We start from the raw sequence: 15054 nt of genomic DNA, 5'->3' as shown, positions 1-15054 counted from the left end.
GGAGGAAACCTTGCGGTAACGATCCTCCCGTGGCAGCAAAATATCTCCTTTAGTTTATACCTCCCCATGTTATTAGTAGTGACCTTAACAATGGAGTTCATACTGGTTAACCAAGTGGTTTACAAGTGTTTCTTAGGCTTACCCATGGTTGGGTATGATTAGAAGCAAATAAAATATTTTATCCCTATTTTCATCAAAAGGAATGGATCCCACAGAGCTGCTTCCTTTGCTGAGGTCAAACAGCCAGACTTAATAGAGAGCTTCCAACTCTGATTCCAGGCTCATTTTGAAAAAAAAAAAGAAAGAAACACGGAAGCAGCGCGGGTGTTGCAGCTAGACTCTACCACACTCTAACAATGTGAGTGGGGCAAGTCAGTTAACTTTGCTGAGCCTTAAATCCCCACCGGTAAAATGGGTGTGATTGTCGCTACTCTTGAGTGTCCTTGGAAGGCTTAAATGAGGTCAGAGGTTCTAACGTGTACTTTCTAACTTGGACTCAGGAGCCAAACTCCCCAGGTATGAGTCCCAGCTCCACCTCTTCACTAGCTGTGTGACCTAGTGTAAGTTACTAAACCTTCCTGAGTCATTAAGATGGAGATAATAATAGTACCTACCTCACAGGGTCGTTGTGAAGATACAAGAGTTAATGTAACCAAAAGCACTTAGAATAGTGCCTGCCTTTTTGTAATCACTCTGTAAGTGTGTGCTATGATTATGGTAGATTGTGATTATAATTGTTGTTATCTATACATTAAGTGCCTGGCACAAATAGTTGATCAAAAAAGATTAACTTTATTATGATTTCTTTTATATCTCTCCTCAAAGCACTTAAATTTTAAGGAGGCTGAAAGGAAAGTAATAGTATTACAAGTCTGGTTTTTGGTTTAACTAAACAGATGTCAGCGGGGTCCTTTCCAAAATCTTATTCCTTCGGGGATTCAAAATTTAATCTTATACCACAGGATAGAGATTTTTTTAATGCTCCTTAGAGCAAGAGCAAATGCTTGAGCCTCACCGCAGACCTTCAGAATCAGAAGTTCTGGAGATGCAACCCGTAAGTTGCTTTTCTTTTTCTCAGTGCCTAATGACTTTTTTTTAAAGACTTGCTTCTTAGAGTAGTTGTAGGTTAACAGCAAAATTGAGAGGAAGGTACAGAGGCTTCCCATACACCCCCTGTACCCACACATGCACAGCCTCCCCATTATCAGCATCCCCCGCCAGAGGGGTGCACTGTTACAACCGATGAACCCACATGGACACATCATAATAACCCAAGGTCCATAGTTTACATTATGGTTCACTCTTGGTGTTGTACATTCTGTGGGTTTAGACAAATGCATAATTATGTGCATCCATCACAAAGGTATCGTACAGAGTATTTTTCCTGCCCTGAAAATCCTCTGTGCTCCACCTCCCCTCCCCCAGCCCCTGGCAACCACTGATCTTTTCAGTGTCTCTGTAGTTTTGCTTTCAGTCTGTTTTAACAAGTGTCCCAGTGATTCCCAGACTTTCTAAGGTTTGAAAATACCAGATATATCCTCCTGCACCTTTGACCACCCTCTGTTCCTGGGGGCGTGGGAGGGGGGATGTGGTGGGTAGGTGACAAAGAATTGGGTACTCCATGTTTGACAGATGTTCCAGTCCAAGAAGCCCTAAGTGACTGAATTAAGCAGAAATCCAGGTAGTTCTGGAAGCAGAGTCGGGGTGGGGTGTGGGGAAGGAAAAGCAGTTTGAGAGCATGTGAGTCTGTTGATAGGTCTGGAACAGAACGTTTCAGGATGTTGGGTCCTCTGGAAAATGCTGATGTCATGTCTTGTGCCGTACTGCCCTGAGTGATGGATAGGAGAAGAGAAATCTCTTGAATTTTTATGTGAGGTTAAAATGAGAAAAATTCATTTCAGCCTTCAGAAGTCAGAGCTATTAGTACAAAAGGTCACTGATGCCAATTGGCATTGCTGAGCTCAGAGCGGGAGTATTAAAATAGCAACTTTTTGTTTTTTAAGCACTGGTTACACTATTTGGGCTTGACTCTCAGTCTTTTGCCATCTTGCTGCTCTGGGATCATAAGTAAAAAGGCATGTGTAAAAAAGAAAAACACCAAGACGTTTCTCTTACCTCCTGCAGGGACAGGGGTAGGTAGTTGTCCTCACACTAAGGGTGATGTAATATTTGCAGTGAAGTAAGCAGAGCGATTAAACGATGACTCCATGGGAAAGTGATTGTTACTGCTTGTACAGTGGAGGTGACTGAGCGGTATGAATGATCCTGGCCATTTCAAGGGAAGTTAGCAAGTATTTATTGGGGACCTAGCCCTGTGCAAGATGTGGTTTGTTTTGGGTTCAACCTTGGTTGACAAGATTACTGAACCTTGGGAGAGGAAACCAGTCTCGGGGTGGGGGGGGTGGGGAGGGTGGATTGGTTGTAAGATAAAATTTAGTTTGGTGCCGTATATACTGTGTTTGTGATGATAGAGTAGCATCCAAGTAGGTTTAAAACGTCTGAGAGTCATATGCATAGAGCCAGTATTTGAAGCCATTAGGAATGGATTGATTGTCTGCATAATTAAGGAAATCTAAGGATCAAGGATCAAACTTTTAGGGACTGCAACTATAACAAATAAAATATGAGAAGTTAGTGAAGACATGAGAGACTATCAGAAAAGGTGGAAGTGGGCCCAGGACCATGTTCTATCAAAGAAATCAAGAGGATACATTTTTTCAAGGAGATATGTTTTTTGACATTAAAAGCAAGAAGAAGTAAAAAAAAAACAAAAGGCATGTGGGAAAGTGGAGATGGGTCTTGGATTTGCTAAGTGAAAATGGTAACTCAAAAGGAATATTTTTTTTATAAAACAGATGATCTTTATTACATTCATTTGAGGCATGGTTTCTCAACCTCAGCACTAATGATATTTGGGGCTCGATAATTCTTTGTTATGAGCTGTCCTGTGTGCTGAAGGATGTTTAGCAGCATACCTGGCCTCTACCCACTAGATGCCAGTAGTATCACCACCACCATCACCAGTTATGACAACCGAAAAATGTCTCCAGACAATGTCAGATGTCCCTGGTTGAGAACCACTGATTTAAGTATTTATTTATCTCCTGCTGTGTACATGGTACTACATTAAACAGTGCAAGGCATAAAAATATGCCACACTTTCACCCTTAAGAAGAATGCATTCTGATTTTCCTAAATTAAGTTATTCTGCTGTTTCTCCTATTATGTTGGTTAAAACTATTTATGTACACACGCACATACACACACACACACACACACACATATGTTATTCCCCCAAGATAACATTGTCAATTTAATTATGGATTAATATTAGAAAAGTAGTAAATTGGAAATATTGGTGTTCCAATGCTATGTGTTTTATCATAGATCAGTGAAGGAAATTTTGATTATGGACCCATGGCAAAACAAGTAAGCAATTTTCAAATTAAACTTTATATATTCCATTTGCATTTCTCTAATGATGAATGATGTTGAGCATTCTTTCATGTGTTTGTTGGCAATCTGTATATCTTCTTTGGAGAAATGTCTATTTAGGTCTTCTATATCACCTCACACCAGTCAGAATGGCCATCATCAAAAAAATCTACAAACAATGCTGGAGAGGGTGTGGAGAAGGGGGAACCCTCTTGCCCTGTTGGTGGGAATGTAAATTGATACAGCCACTATGGAGAACAGTATGGAGGTTCCTTAAAAAACTAAAAATAGAACTACCATACGACCCAGCAATCCCACCCCTGGGCATATACCCTGAGAAAACCATAATTCAAAAAGAGTCATGTACCACAATGTTCATTGCAGCTCTATTTACAATAGCCAGGGCATGGACGCAACCTAAGTTGTCCTTCGACAGATGAATGGATAAAGATGTGGCACATATATACAATGGAATATTACTCAGCCATAAAAAGAAACGAAATTGAGTTATTTGTAGTGAGGTGGATGTACCTAGAGTGTGTCATACAGAGTGAAATAAGTCAGAAAGAGAAAAACAAATACCGTATGCTAACACATATATATGGAATCTAAAAAAAAAAAAAAAAAAAAAAGGTCATGAAGAACCTAGGGGCAGGACGGGAATGAAGACGCAGACCTACTAGAGAATGGACTTGAGGACACGGGGAGAGGGAAGGGTAAGCTGGGACAAAGTGAGAGAGTGGCATGTACATATATACACTACCAAATGTAAAACCGATAGCTAGTGGGAAGCAGCTGCATAGCCCAGGGAGATCAGCTCGGTGCTTTGTGACCACCTAGAGGGGTGGGATAGGGAGGGTGGGAGGGAGGGAGACGCAAGAGGGAAGAGATATGGGGATATATGTATATGTATAACTGATTCACTTTGTTATAAAGCAGAAAGTAACACACCATTGTAAAGCAATTATACTCCAATAAAGATGTTTTAAAAAAAATTTTTAATATTCCAAAGGCTCAAATTATTTTTTGCTCTCTCATTTCTTATGAAGACAAATACTCTTCCTGATCCATAGGTATGTTACAGAACTTCTGATTTTTTTAAAAAATGCAATGGTATCAATTATCCTTTGGTAGAAATTATAATTCTGTATATTGCAAGTGTTCTACCAAGTTTCTAAGTTCTTAATAAAAGAAAGATGGAGATTTTGGACTGTAATTTGACCTTAGGAACATTTATAGGAAAGATTACCACCAAAATAATTTCATGGCAAGAAGTGTCCTTGATGTTTGGAAAGTACTCTCCATTAAAAGAAGCAGCCTGTCATCTTTCCAAACCTAGCTTCCTCTTTGCTTAGGAGCAAGAAAGGAAATCTAACCTCACTCTCCTGTTTTTGCTGCTTGTGACATTGAACAAGGCCCCAACTACTGAGGCTAACGCTGAAATCCTTGTTGTCCCTGCAGACTGCATCATCTGCCATCAAAGGTGCTATTCAGCTGGGAATAGGATACACAGTGGGTAATCTCACCTCCAAGCCAGATCGAGATGTTCTCATGCAAGACTTTTATGTGGTGGAAAGTGTGTTCCTACCCAGGTAAGAACGTTGTTACTTGTGATGATTTCCATGCTAAGGAACCTTCGTTGTGACATCCCCATATTGAAGACTTTTCTACCAGTACACGACTTTGTTATCCATGCATGTGTACATCATGTACTGATGTTCATGTTAGACCTTTGGCTTGCCCAAAAGCAATCCAAATGATTATTACTTTCGGTTGCATCAGGTGTCTTGCATTTGTATATGGTGATGGTAAATAAGGTTCATCCTTTGGGCCAGTTGTAATTAATTAGTTGTGATAATGCCTAGAAGACCCTATGGAGAAGGACTCTGAGATTCAGTGGGAAAGAGTACGGTAATCACAGAGTAATGTCTGCATAGGTTTAGAAAAAGAGGGCACCCAAGACGCAGCAGCTGGTGCCAAGTTTTTGCTAGCCCTAATTTAAAAGATGAGTTGGGGGATGCACATTTGGGCCTCCTATCTGAGTACACTCATGTATCTCCTCTTTTAACTTAACTTTCCTCCAGAAAACTTATGAGGATGCCCCTATTTTGATGCCATATTTGCAAAAACACCCAACTTACCCATACATATCACCTCTAACTTTATTATACTGGGCGGGGGGAAATCAATTAAACTAATAAGTCTGAGATGGATGGTAGGGATGGTTGCACAACAATACAAATGGACATAATGCCACATAACTATGCATTTTAAAATGGTTAAGATGGTAAGCTTTATATTATACATGCTTTACCAAAATAAATAAATAAATAAATAATTTAAAAGTCTAATACTAGCTTAACATAGGAAGAGAACTACTTGTTATTAAATTGGAAATGTCGCTACTACAGACAGGACTTTTCAAAAAAATAAAAATAAAGATATTTAATTTGGGGGCTTGGGGGCAATTATATTTTCTTTGGGGCTATGAGGATTGACTTGTCATTTATTTTAAAATAACTGATTCTCTCCAAAATAAGACAATTTTATTATCAATTATTATTTGGCTTGAGTGAGAATGGTTGGACTGGCACTTTTCTTCTCAGTGTTCTCATTGCCTTATTTTTTTAAAAAAAAACCTTCAGGGAAATGGTACTTACATTTATTTTTATGTCCAGGTGTCAACTGCCTAGAAATAAGACCTTTAGGTGAGCGTGTCCATGTAGTCACAACAGAGCCCATAGATAAAGGAAAGTCAGCTATGAACCCAGACAGCTTCATTTTGCTTTAAATGCTCTGGGCTGAAGAACAAAGTTGGTCTATGCAAGTTTTAAAGTGTGCTTCTCTAGGTTTCCCTAGCAGCCACAAGAACTAGTTTCCATGCAGAAAATGGACAACCCCAAGGCCTAAGATAGAATCCTGTCTGCTCATGACACTGCTCTTCTTTCTATAGCTGGAAAATGTCCATTGTGTTTGTTTTTAACAATCTATCATTCCAAAAAAGTATGTATTAACCATTTTTTCTCTTTAAAGTCAGGAGGTTATGAGTTTATCTTAATCTTTCGGTATGTTCTGTTAGGCTCAAATTCCTGTAAATCAGGCTCAAATTCCTGTAAATGTGTTTCCAGAATATTCTAATTCTCATGGTCTTCTAGGGCCTCTACCCAAATATTCCAACCTTATTTTTTTCTTCCACTGCAAAGAACAAAAGGAGCGGAGGCCTTTTGTAAGAGGCTGGCTGGCGGGGAGTTCAGGACGCTGGAGCAGTTACAGCTCAGGATGGGTGTACAAAGAAGGGCAGGGTGCTCCATCCTGGCTGATCTTTTCTGCTCATAGTGTCCAATCAACAGAGCCAACCGTGGATGGGAACCGCGGGAAGCCATGGCCCAAGCATGTGGTCCCCAGGCCGGCAGCATCAGCACCGTCTGGAACTTGTTAGAAATGCAGATTCTTGGGCTCCCCCCCAGTTCAACAAAATCAGAAACTCTGGGTCTGGGACCCAGGAACCTGTTTTAACATTTGCTCCAGGTGATTCTAAGCACATAAATGTTTGAGAACCACCGAGCTAGCACATTGCTTCCCATTTTAGAGTGACAGTTGTTCTAGTTGATACCAAGTTTTGTTCTTGGAGCTCATAAAACCCTAAATGATTTTTAAATTAATATCTTAAATATCAAAATTACATCTGTTTAGCAACTGAATTATACATGATACTGTATGAGATATGTACAACAAGGAGCACATAACTGAGGTCTTCATAGGCACTTTTAGGCCCTTTGAGTGCCTTGATTCCTTTTGTTCACTGACAATTTATCATAAGCCTACTGCATCGTTATGATTAAGACAAGAATGAGATTTTTTTTCACCTTTTTATTCAGGAGTAAGAAACCAAAGTTGGACCTGGCTGGATTCTGTATCTTTGACCTTAACTCTATATTCCAGGATAGCAACAGCAGCCGCTGAATGGCACACATGTCACTGGTGAGGGGAGCACCCAGCTAACTGACCCTATTTAGAGGAGTCCATTGTCACATATATCGCTTTTAAATGTCAATATGACATTAAACGTTTGATTCAGGCAAAAATTTCTTTCAGCAGATACTGTATTGTTTGTTTAAAGAACATCTGTGCTCCAGATGCATTTATATGAAACAGAAGAAACTTACATGGGGTCTTGTCTCAGTTTCCTCATCTGGGCTCAGTTTCTTCATTGGTTTAGCAAAGGGATTGGACCCAGTATTTCTCAATGGAGGTGCTATTGGCTTTTTTTGGATGAGGTAATTCTTTGTGCAAGACTGCACATTTGTCAACCCCAGGCCATGCCAGTAACTGTAGCAATCAAAATGCCCCCCAAAGTGATGGATAAATTCAGTATCTTGATCATGGTGGTGGTTTCACTGGTATATGCATATGTGAAGATTAATAAACTTTATACTCTATTGTATGTCATTTATAACTCAGTAAAGGGGCCAAATAATGCTCCTTCCCTACCTGCCCATATGCCTGTGGATGAGTAGAGAAAGGTGGGCAGGACTGGCCCTTGTTGAAGCAGCTGAAACATTCTGAAGTCTCTGGTGGCTCTAAAATTCAATGCATTTATCTGGGTCATAGAACTAATTGATAAGGGTGACTTGAGATGTTTTAATTTACCACTGCTAGGAAACTGCTGGTTCTGTTTCCCTTAGCAACAAAGTGCATTGTGTTATTTTTTATTTCTTTATTTTAAAGTGGCTCAAAGTTATTTTCAGATATTATGTATTTGCACTACAGATTATTTCATTTTGTAGATGGAGAAAGCTCTGGACCTGTTTAAGATCTGAAGGATGATATAATACCCTTTTCAACTATCTGGTTCCATGATCTTCCAAGATCACAAAGTAGATGAGTAAGAGAACCATGATCATATCTTAATCTTTTGACCCCACATTCTGTGCCATGATCAGAAACTCAGGGTTGCAGATAAATGTTCCCATGTAAATGGAATTAGGAAGAAAGAGGATGTTTTATAATGTTTCTACCATGTAAACCTGAACCTGAACTGGCAACAGGAGGCAAAGTTTATGTGCCAACTATGGACCAAGCATAGTTTTATTAATAATATTTATATAATATACATTATTCAATTATTATTATTACTTTCACCTTTACCATAAAAAAAGCCATTTTATATATGAGGTAACTAAGACCCTGAGCTGTTAAGTGGCTTAACCCAAAGTGATAAACCAATAAATGGTAAAGCCAGGATCTGAACTCCGGGGTGGCTGGCTCCAAAGTTTTGTTTCTCCCGACACTATGGTGATAAGGCAGAGGAACAGTATTTCTGCATTTTTGAATCAAAAAAAAATCTAGAATTATGAAACTAAATCTACCTGTCTGGCCCCTTGACAACCAGCTTGAATCCATCCCTCTACTCCCCTGCAGGAGACACCGTCACTGCCTTCTCTGGAAAGCTGGCAATAAAAGTTTATATATCTTTCCATATTCAAGAATAATTATCTAACCAAAGAATTTGTAAAGCTCTCCTGAATTTTCATCTCCTCACTTATGAAATGGAGTTTAGCTTGATGTGAGGACCATTGCAAAGCACAGACTGCCCTTAGATTGATGAATGCTCTTTGGGATTTATTTGAATCTCCAGGGAATACCCTCAAAGAGAGGAGAGAATTCCACAGAACTACTGTAAAGGCGAAACATTATTCTAAATGACAAGCAAACATATATGTCAAAGGTGCATATAAGTGTTGCCAGATATCAGTGCTAGACGTTATGGTTTTGACAGACTAGCCAACCACCTGCATTTCAAGTTTCACTGTCATAAACTCATCCAAGAATCTATCTGTACCAGGGGTCAGCACACTACAGCTCAAGAGAAAAAGCTGGCCCCCTGCCTCTTTTTTTAAATAAAGTTTACTTGTAACACAGCCTCATCCAGTGGTAACACAGCCTCGCCCATTCACTTACATATTGTCTCTGGCTCCTCTTGCACTACGACAGCACAGTTGAGTAGTTGCAACAAGACTCTAAAAAGATTGCCAACCCCTGATCTATACAGACATTCCATACCAGGTTTTATATAGATGTGGATAGAACACAAAGCTGCCAGAATATTTTTCTCAGGATTAAATGAGTGGTGTGACTGTCACTGGACAAGCCAATAACACAAGGTCCCTTCAAGTCAAAACTTTAAAAATATTTGTTCAACATTTATGTAGCGGGGATGGGGGAAAATTATTTTCTGTCAATAAAAATTATATACCTCTTCCTTTAACTCAAAAATGAAAGATTTATTGCATGCACTGAATATTACATAACATTTTAACTTATTTGAAATTGCCTTGAAAACGTAATTTCCCAGTGTGGTAATAACTACTTGAGAAGTTTAACGTTTAGATAATGAACAACGATATCACATGTTCCCAGTAAATGACACCCCAGAATGCATTCTTTGGTTTTGGAATTTAAGCTGTCTTCAGCTACTGACTTTTAAAGACTGGATGTCAGCTGGTTCGCCTCAAAAGATGGTGCAGCCTCGTGTTTCACAAGGCGGCTCAGGGGTACCCATCACAGACATGCTCAGCAGAAGGAGGTTGGCACCAGCAGCGGGGTATGTCTATTATTTTCTCATGTTTGTTTTGTTTTTCCATTCCAGAGCACTGTCTAATCTGGCAAGAGAGAGGACCAATTTCTGTTTCACAGGTTAAATAGTCATATGTGAAAACTGAGCGATCTCTACCTTGCCTGAGTTGGCAGAGGCAATTAATAATGCTTAAAGTTGCTTCTTCATACCCTGACTTACAAAGGTCTACTCTGAAGACTGGCTGCCACCACTAGTTTGTTACTGAACTGTAGTGTCACTTGTCCAATTGTATTGCACTTAAGTTTTCTTTGTCTCAGTATCACCATCTGTACATTAGGACAAAGGACCCTTCACTTATCCTGCCTCATGGGAGGTGTGGTCATGTTTGCTGTGATGGTTAAATTTATGTGTCAACTTGACTGGCTAAGAGACACCCAGTTAGCTGATAAGATATTATTTCTGGGTGTGTCTGTGAGGATGTTTCTAGAAGAAATTAACATTTGAATCAATAGACTGAGTAAAGAAAATCACCTCACCAGTTTGGGTGGGCATCATCTAATTTGCTGAGGGCCTGAATAGAACAAAGAGGTGGGAAAAGGGCTAATTCACTCCCTGCTTGAGCTGGGACATTCCTCTTCTCTTGCCCTGGGATGTCAGCATTCCTGGTTCTTGGGTCTTCAGACTTGGACCAGGCCTTATACCATTGGCTTTCCTGGTTCTCAGACATTCGGGTTTGGACTGGAATTACACCACCAACTCTCCTGGGCCCCCAGCTTGCATATGGCAGATCATGGGACTTTTCAGCCTCCATAATCGCATGAGCCAATCCCTCATGATAAATCTGTCACCTAGGAGTTGCTGACCCACTTGTTTTGCCAGGAGGCCACAAACCCACTAACTGTCGGTTTCAGTTTGAAACCAAGGAAGCTCACCATATATAAAATGCTGCCTCTAAAACCTCAAAACTCTGGGCCTCAGCTCCAAAACTGGACCCCTTAAGGGTCCTGGAGATGCTTAATCAGTTTCACCCCGTTGCTTAGCACCAAATCTCTCCACCCAGTGCTGCCAAAAATAGCGCTTGGTTATCAGGCTCTAAAATCACATACACAAAGCTGGGTGTTCACGGTACATACAGATGAGAACCCCAGCGTGGCTAATCAGACTCAGCCTACCTGAGGCCCTCCTGGGGAAGTAGTTGGGGTATTTGGGCAGGTTGTACCTGAAGCCTCTAACTGCATCCTGAAAAGGAAGACTAACCGAGGAACATTAAATTGAAGTTAAAGCAAAGCTGACTGCTTGTGACTTTTCCACTGTCCTGATGTGGATCTAATCTCCCCTCTTGTTTGTTCCTGACTAGCTTCAGTCAGTACTTTCCCTCCCTGGACTTTGATTTCCTTATCTGCTAAATGGGAAATTCCAGATGGTGGCTAATGCTTCCTCAAGCTTCAGCGTTGTATAATCCGAAACATTTATTGCCATTAAGAAATAACGTACTTTTGGACTTAAGACGAACACTAACTTTATTTTTTTATTTTTATCTTTTCAAACACTAACTTTAAATTAAATTTAGTTAAATTAAAAATTGAACACTCCTCTGAAGAGTGAATATCAAAATGCCAGAGCTGATCCATAATCAAACTTTGCTTCCTGGTGAAATAAGGGAGAAAAGGACAAGATAGAGAAAAGTACAGTTTTTTAGTCGAAGTTTCTTCCTCCTTCGGTGGAGTTAACAAAACCTTTTCTTTAATAATTTGATAGGACAGTACTGTGTGTTGGCTTACTTGTTTAGGTTCTTACTCGGCAAAAGCAAGTTGGAAATCCCATGTCGGCCTCCAGATTTTTATTGTTGAAATTTTACCAGCTCTTGGGATCCAAACATGTCAGACCCCTGGTGAAAACCTCACAGCTGAAATTTCCAAAGGCTCAATTTTATGCCAAGACAGGAAAGTGGAGGTTTTTTTCCCCAATCACTACATAAATGGATTGAAGAAACATAAGTCTTAAATTGTGGAGAAGTCTGCTCTCCAGCAGAGTCCGTTTTTGCTGAGCAAGTCTAGGTGCTGGACAGTCTCCTGATGGCTACCGCCCAGGCTCCGGCAAGGAAAGCCTCCAGGAGTCTTTGGTGGACCTCTTCCACTGGCCAGCAGACTAATGCTGATTGCGGTTGTGTTACTGCCTTGGCTTAGCCTTTCATGCACGTGCAGAGGAACCTCTGTGCTGGGCGTCAGTGGACCAGCACCCACACTGGTACCCGGTATAGGTCTGCCAGTGCCCAACCTCAGAAAAGCAGGTTAGTGTCTGCTGGCTGATCCTCACTGCACCCGCTGTTTGGTGTTGCTCTTGTGCCCTATACCTCCTGACAAACTCCAGCTGGAGCCAACAGCCCATTAATTTGCATTTCCTTCAGTAGAACTTCATTCATGCCGAGTTGGTATTTGTTACTCACTGGCGCATCTTAATAAGCAGAAGCAAACCCTTCTGCTATGTGGTACCCAGTGTGCAGAGCTTTGTTTTGGGGTTATGGCTTTTACCCCTAACTTAAAAAAAAATTTTAATGTTGTAAATAGTAATATGTAGAAGCGTTAACCCTCATGATGCTTTTAGAAGAAATACTGTGAAAAGTGTCCCTTTCATCCCTGTGCCTTTATTACCTGTCTAACTCTAGTGATCACTGTTACTTGGGGTCTGTATATCCTTCAAGGATTTTTTGTGCAGCTACATGCCAAAGATATATTTTTTGTTTTTGTATACAAATGGTGGCATGTCATACACAGTGTTCTGCATCAAGCTTCTTTCACTTAATCTGTCTCAGATCTCACCACGTCAGTACGTAAGCCTCCTCGTTCTTTTTTAATAGCTGCATTGTATTCCAGTGTGTGGCTGAACCATAATTAAGTTGACTGGTTCCCTTCTGAGAGACATCTAAGTTGCTTCCAATCCTTTGTCCTTACAAACAGTGCTATAATGAATAACCAGGTACAAACATGTCATTTTGTACAAACAGTAGTTTATCTGTACTGTAGATTATAGCCATGCATTTGCTGAATCAAGAGTTATGTACATTTGTCATTTTGACAGGGGTTGTGAAAATGTCCTCCAAAGGAAAAGTATCAATTTACTTTCCCACTAATAGTGTCTCAGGGTGCCAGTCTCCCTTGAGCTATATCCAAGTTTTAAATTTTTACCCATCTGAGAGAGAAAATGATATCTCGGTGACCGTTAATTTGCATTTATTCTATTATAAATGAGGTTGAACATCTTTTCGTATGCGTAAGTCATTTATACTTCCATTTCTGTGAAGTGCCTGATTATACCCTTGGCTATTTTTTTTTACATATGTAACTTTTGGGTCTTTTTCTTTGCTGTATTTTGGAGCTCTTTGTATTGGGAGATTAGCTCTTTGTGATATGAGTTGCAAATATTTTCTCATTTTGTCACTTTCTTTTTCCCTTTTGTTTTTTCTTTTTAAGCCCGTTAGTCACTTCATTCTCCACGTGACGTGTCCAACCCTGGGCTGTCTCCCGTCACCACACAGCCTTAATCATCCAGACGCACTGAGGGCTCCCCACTTGCCAGGTGCATGGCCTTTCACGTTTCCATCCACTTTGCCATGTTATTTCTAGAGGCTCAGTACCAGGCCTCAGAGAGCACAGCTTGTAAATGGCAGAGATGGAACCGGAACCCAGGTCTCCCTGGACTACAGGAAGTCAGGAGCATCTTAACTCCCATACAGGGTGTCCAGTATGATTTAACAGAATGCAAAGTCTTAATGTGTGTCAAAGGAAAGCAGAATTCATAAGCTAAAATCTACTACGAGAAAAAAAAGTGGCGATGTCTTATGATCCACTATTAGGGAATGTTCCTCTCCATTCAGGCAAATGGAGAGGTTCAAGATTGTATAACCTCAGCAGTTAATTATTAATATACGTTAATTATGCTGTGAAGAAATTGCCACTTTCTATAATGCCTGTGTTAAGTATTATCCCTGCCCCCTTTTCATCATCTCCATTTATACAAATACAATTTATTGATGACCCCATACAGGCAAGCCTGTCTCACAGTTGACCCATACCATTCTCTGTATCTTAATGTGGCCCAAAGCTAGCTAGATTCAGGTTTTTTTTTTTTTCTCATTTTTAGTGATGCAGTGGCTTTTAATACGAGCTGTGTCAGGGTGGATACCTAAAGAAACGAATGTTCCCTTTCTCTAACCAGAGATGTTCTCTGTGTGTGTGTGTGTGTGTGTGTGTGTGTGCGCGTGCGTGCGTGCGTGCGTGCGTGCATGCGCGCATGTGTCTGCCTGTCTCATCGCCAAGGAAACCTAACACTATCCTTTTTACACCATTGCTGAATAAACCACAGTAGTCAGGGAGATATGAATCAAAGGAAAACTATTGTAATTAATACTTGCTTCAGGGAAAGGTGAACAACTCAAGAAGCTCAGAGTAACCAAAAATGAAAATGATAATAAAAAATACTGTATCCTCTGTAATAAAATCTTGGGCCCCCCAACTGCATGGAAATAAATCATTTAAAGAATAATTCCATGTAAGTGGAACGGGTGTTTTATTTTACTCTTGAATGTTGAAGGTGATCTGCTGTAATGGAATGAATTGCTTTGCATGAGATTGAAAGGAGAAAACAGAGTGGAACAAATTAAAAAATTGGCAACACTCTTAACCCACTGAAAATAGCCTGCTTCAGAACCCAAGGCATTGTGATTATTTTTACTTGCTTGCAACGGTGAAGAAGGGTGTCAGAGGTCATTTTGAACCTCTGCTTTTACCTCTTATGTCTACATAGCGCATGTTTTCAAGTTATATTCGTATAAGTTCCAAAATCATTCCTTTTGGCAATCCCATAAGAGCTGTAACTGAGTGCATGTCTCCTCATAAATCCCAAAATATGGAATGAGGAAATGTTTGAATACCATACCTGGGTGTCATACAAGCATTATGGATATTCAGCTGTACTTACTTAGGGCAACAATAGCCATTTAAGTGAGCAGGTGATATGGGGGCTCTTCCATACATGAGCTCTTC

General features: G+C 40.2%; 1 protein-coding gene across 6 annotated transcripts in view; it reads left to right on the top strand.

Annotated features, from left to right (window-relative positions):
- The window catches only part of PIP5K1B (phosphatidylinositol-4-phosphate 5-kinase type 1 beta), a 354990-nt gene that overhangs the window by 179238 nt on the left and 160698 nt on the right, over positions 1–15054 (top strand). For 5 of the 6 annotated variants that reach the window (XM_068551827.1, XM_068551823.1, XM_068551825.1 and 2 more), the window contains exons 4-5: positions 3388–3429; positions 4897–5027. In XM_068551827.1, the coding sequence (XP_068407928.1) occupies positions 3388–3429; positions 4897–5027 (173 nt within the window). The remainder of the gene's footprint in view (positions 1–3387; positions 3430–4896; positions 5028–15054) is intronic. The other variant, XM_068551828.1, reaches the window with a different exon arrangement.

Source organism: Eschrichtius robustus, chromosome 10 (genome assembly GCF_028021215.1).
Source record: "Eschrichtius robustus isolate mEscRob2 chromosome 10, mEscRob2.pri, whole genome shotgun sequence".
Taxonomy (NCBI): domain Eukaryota; kingdom Metazoa; phylum Chordata; class Mammalia; order Artiodactyla; family Eschrichtiidae; genus Eschrichtius; species Eschrichtius robustus.
This window is presented reverse-complemented; position numbering and strand designations above follow the sequence as displayed.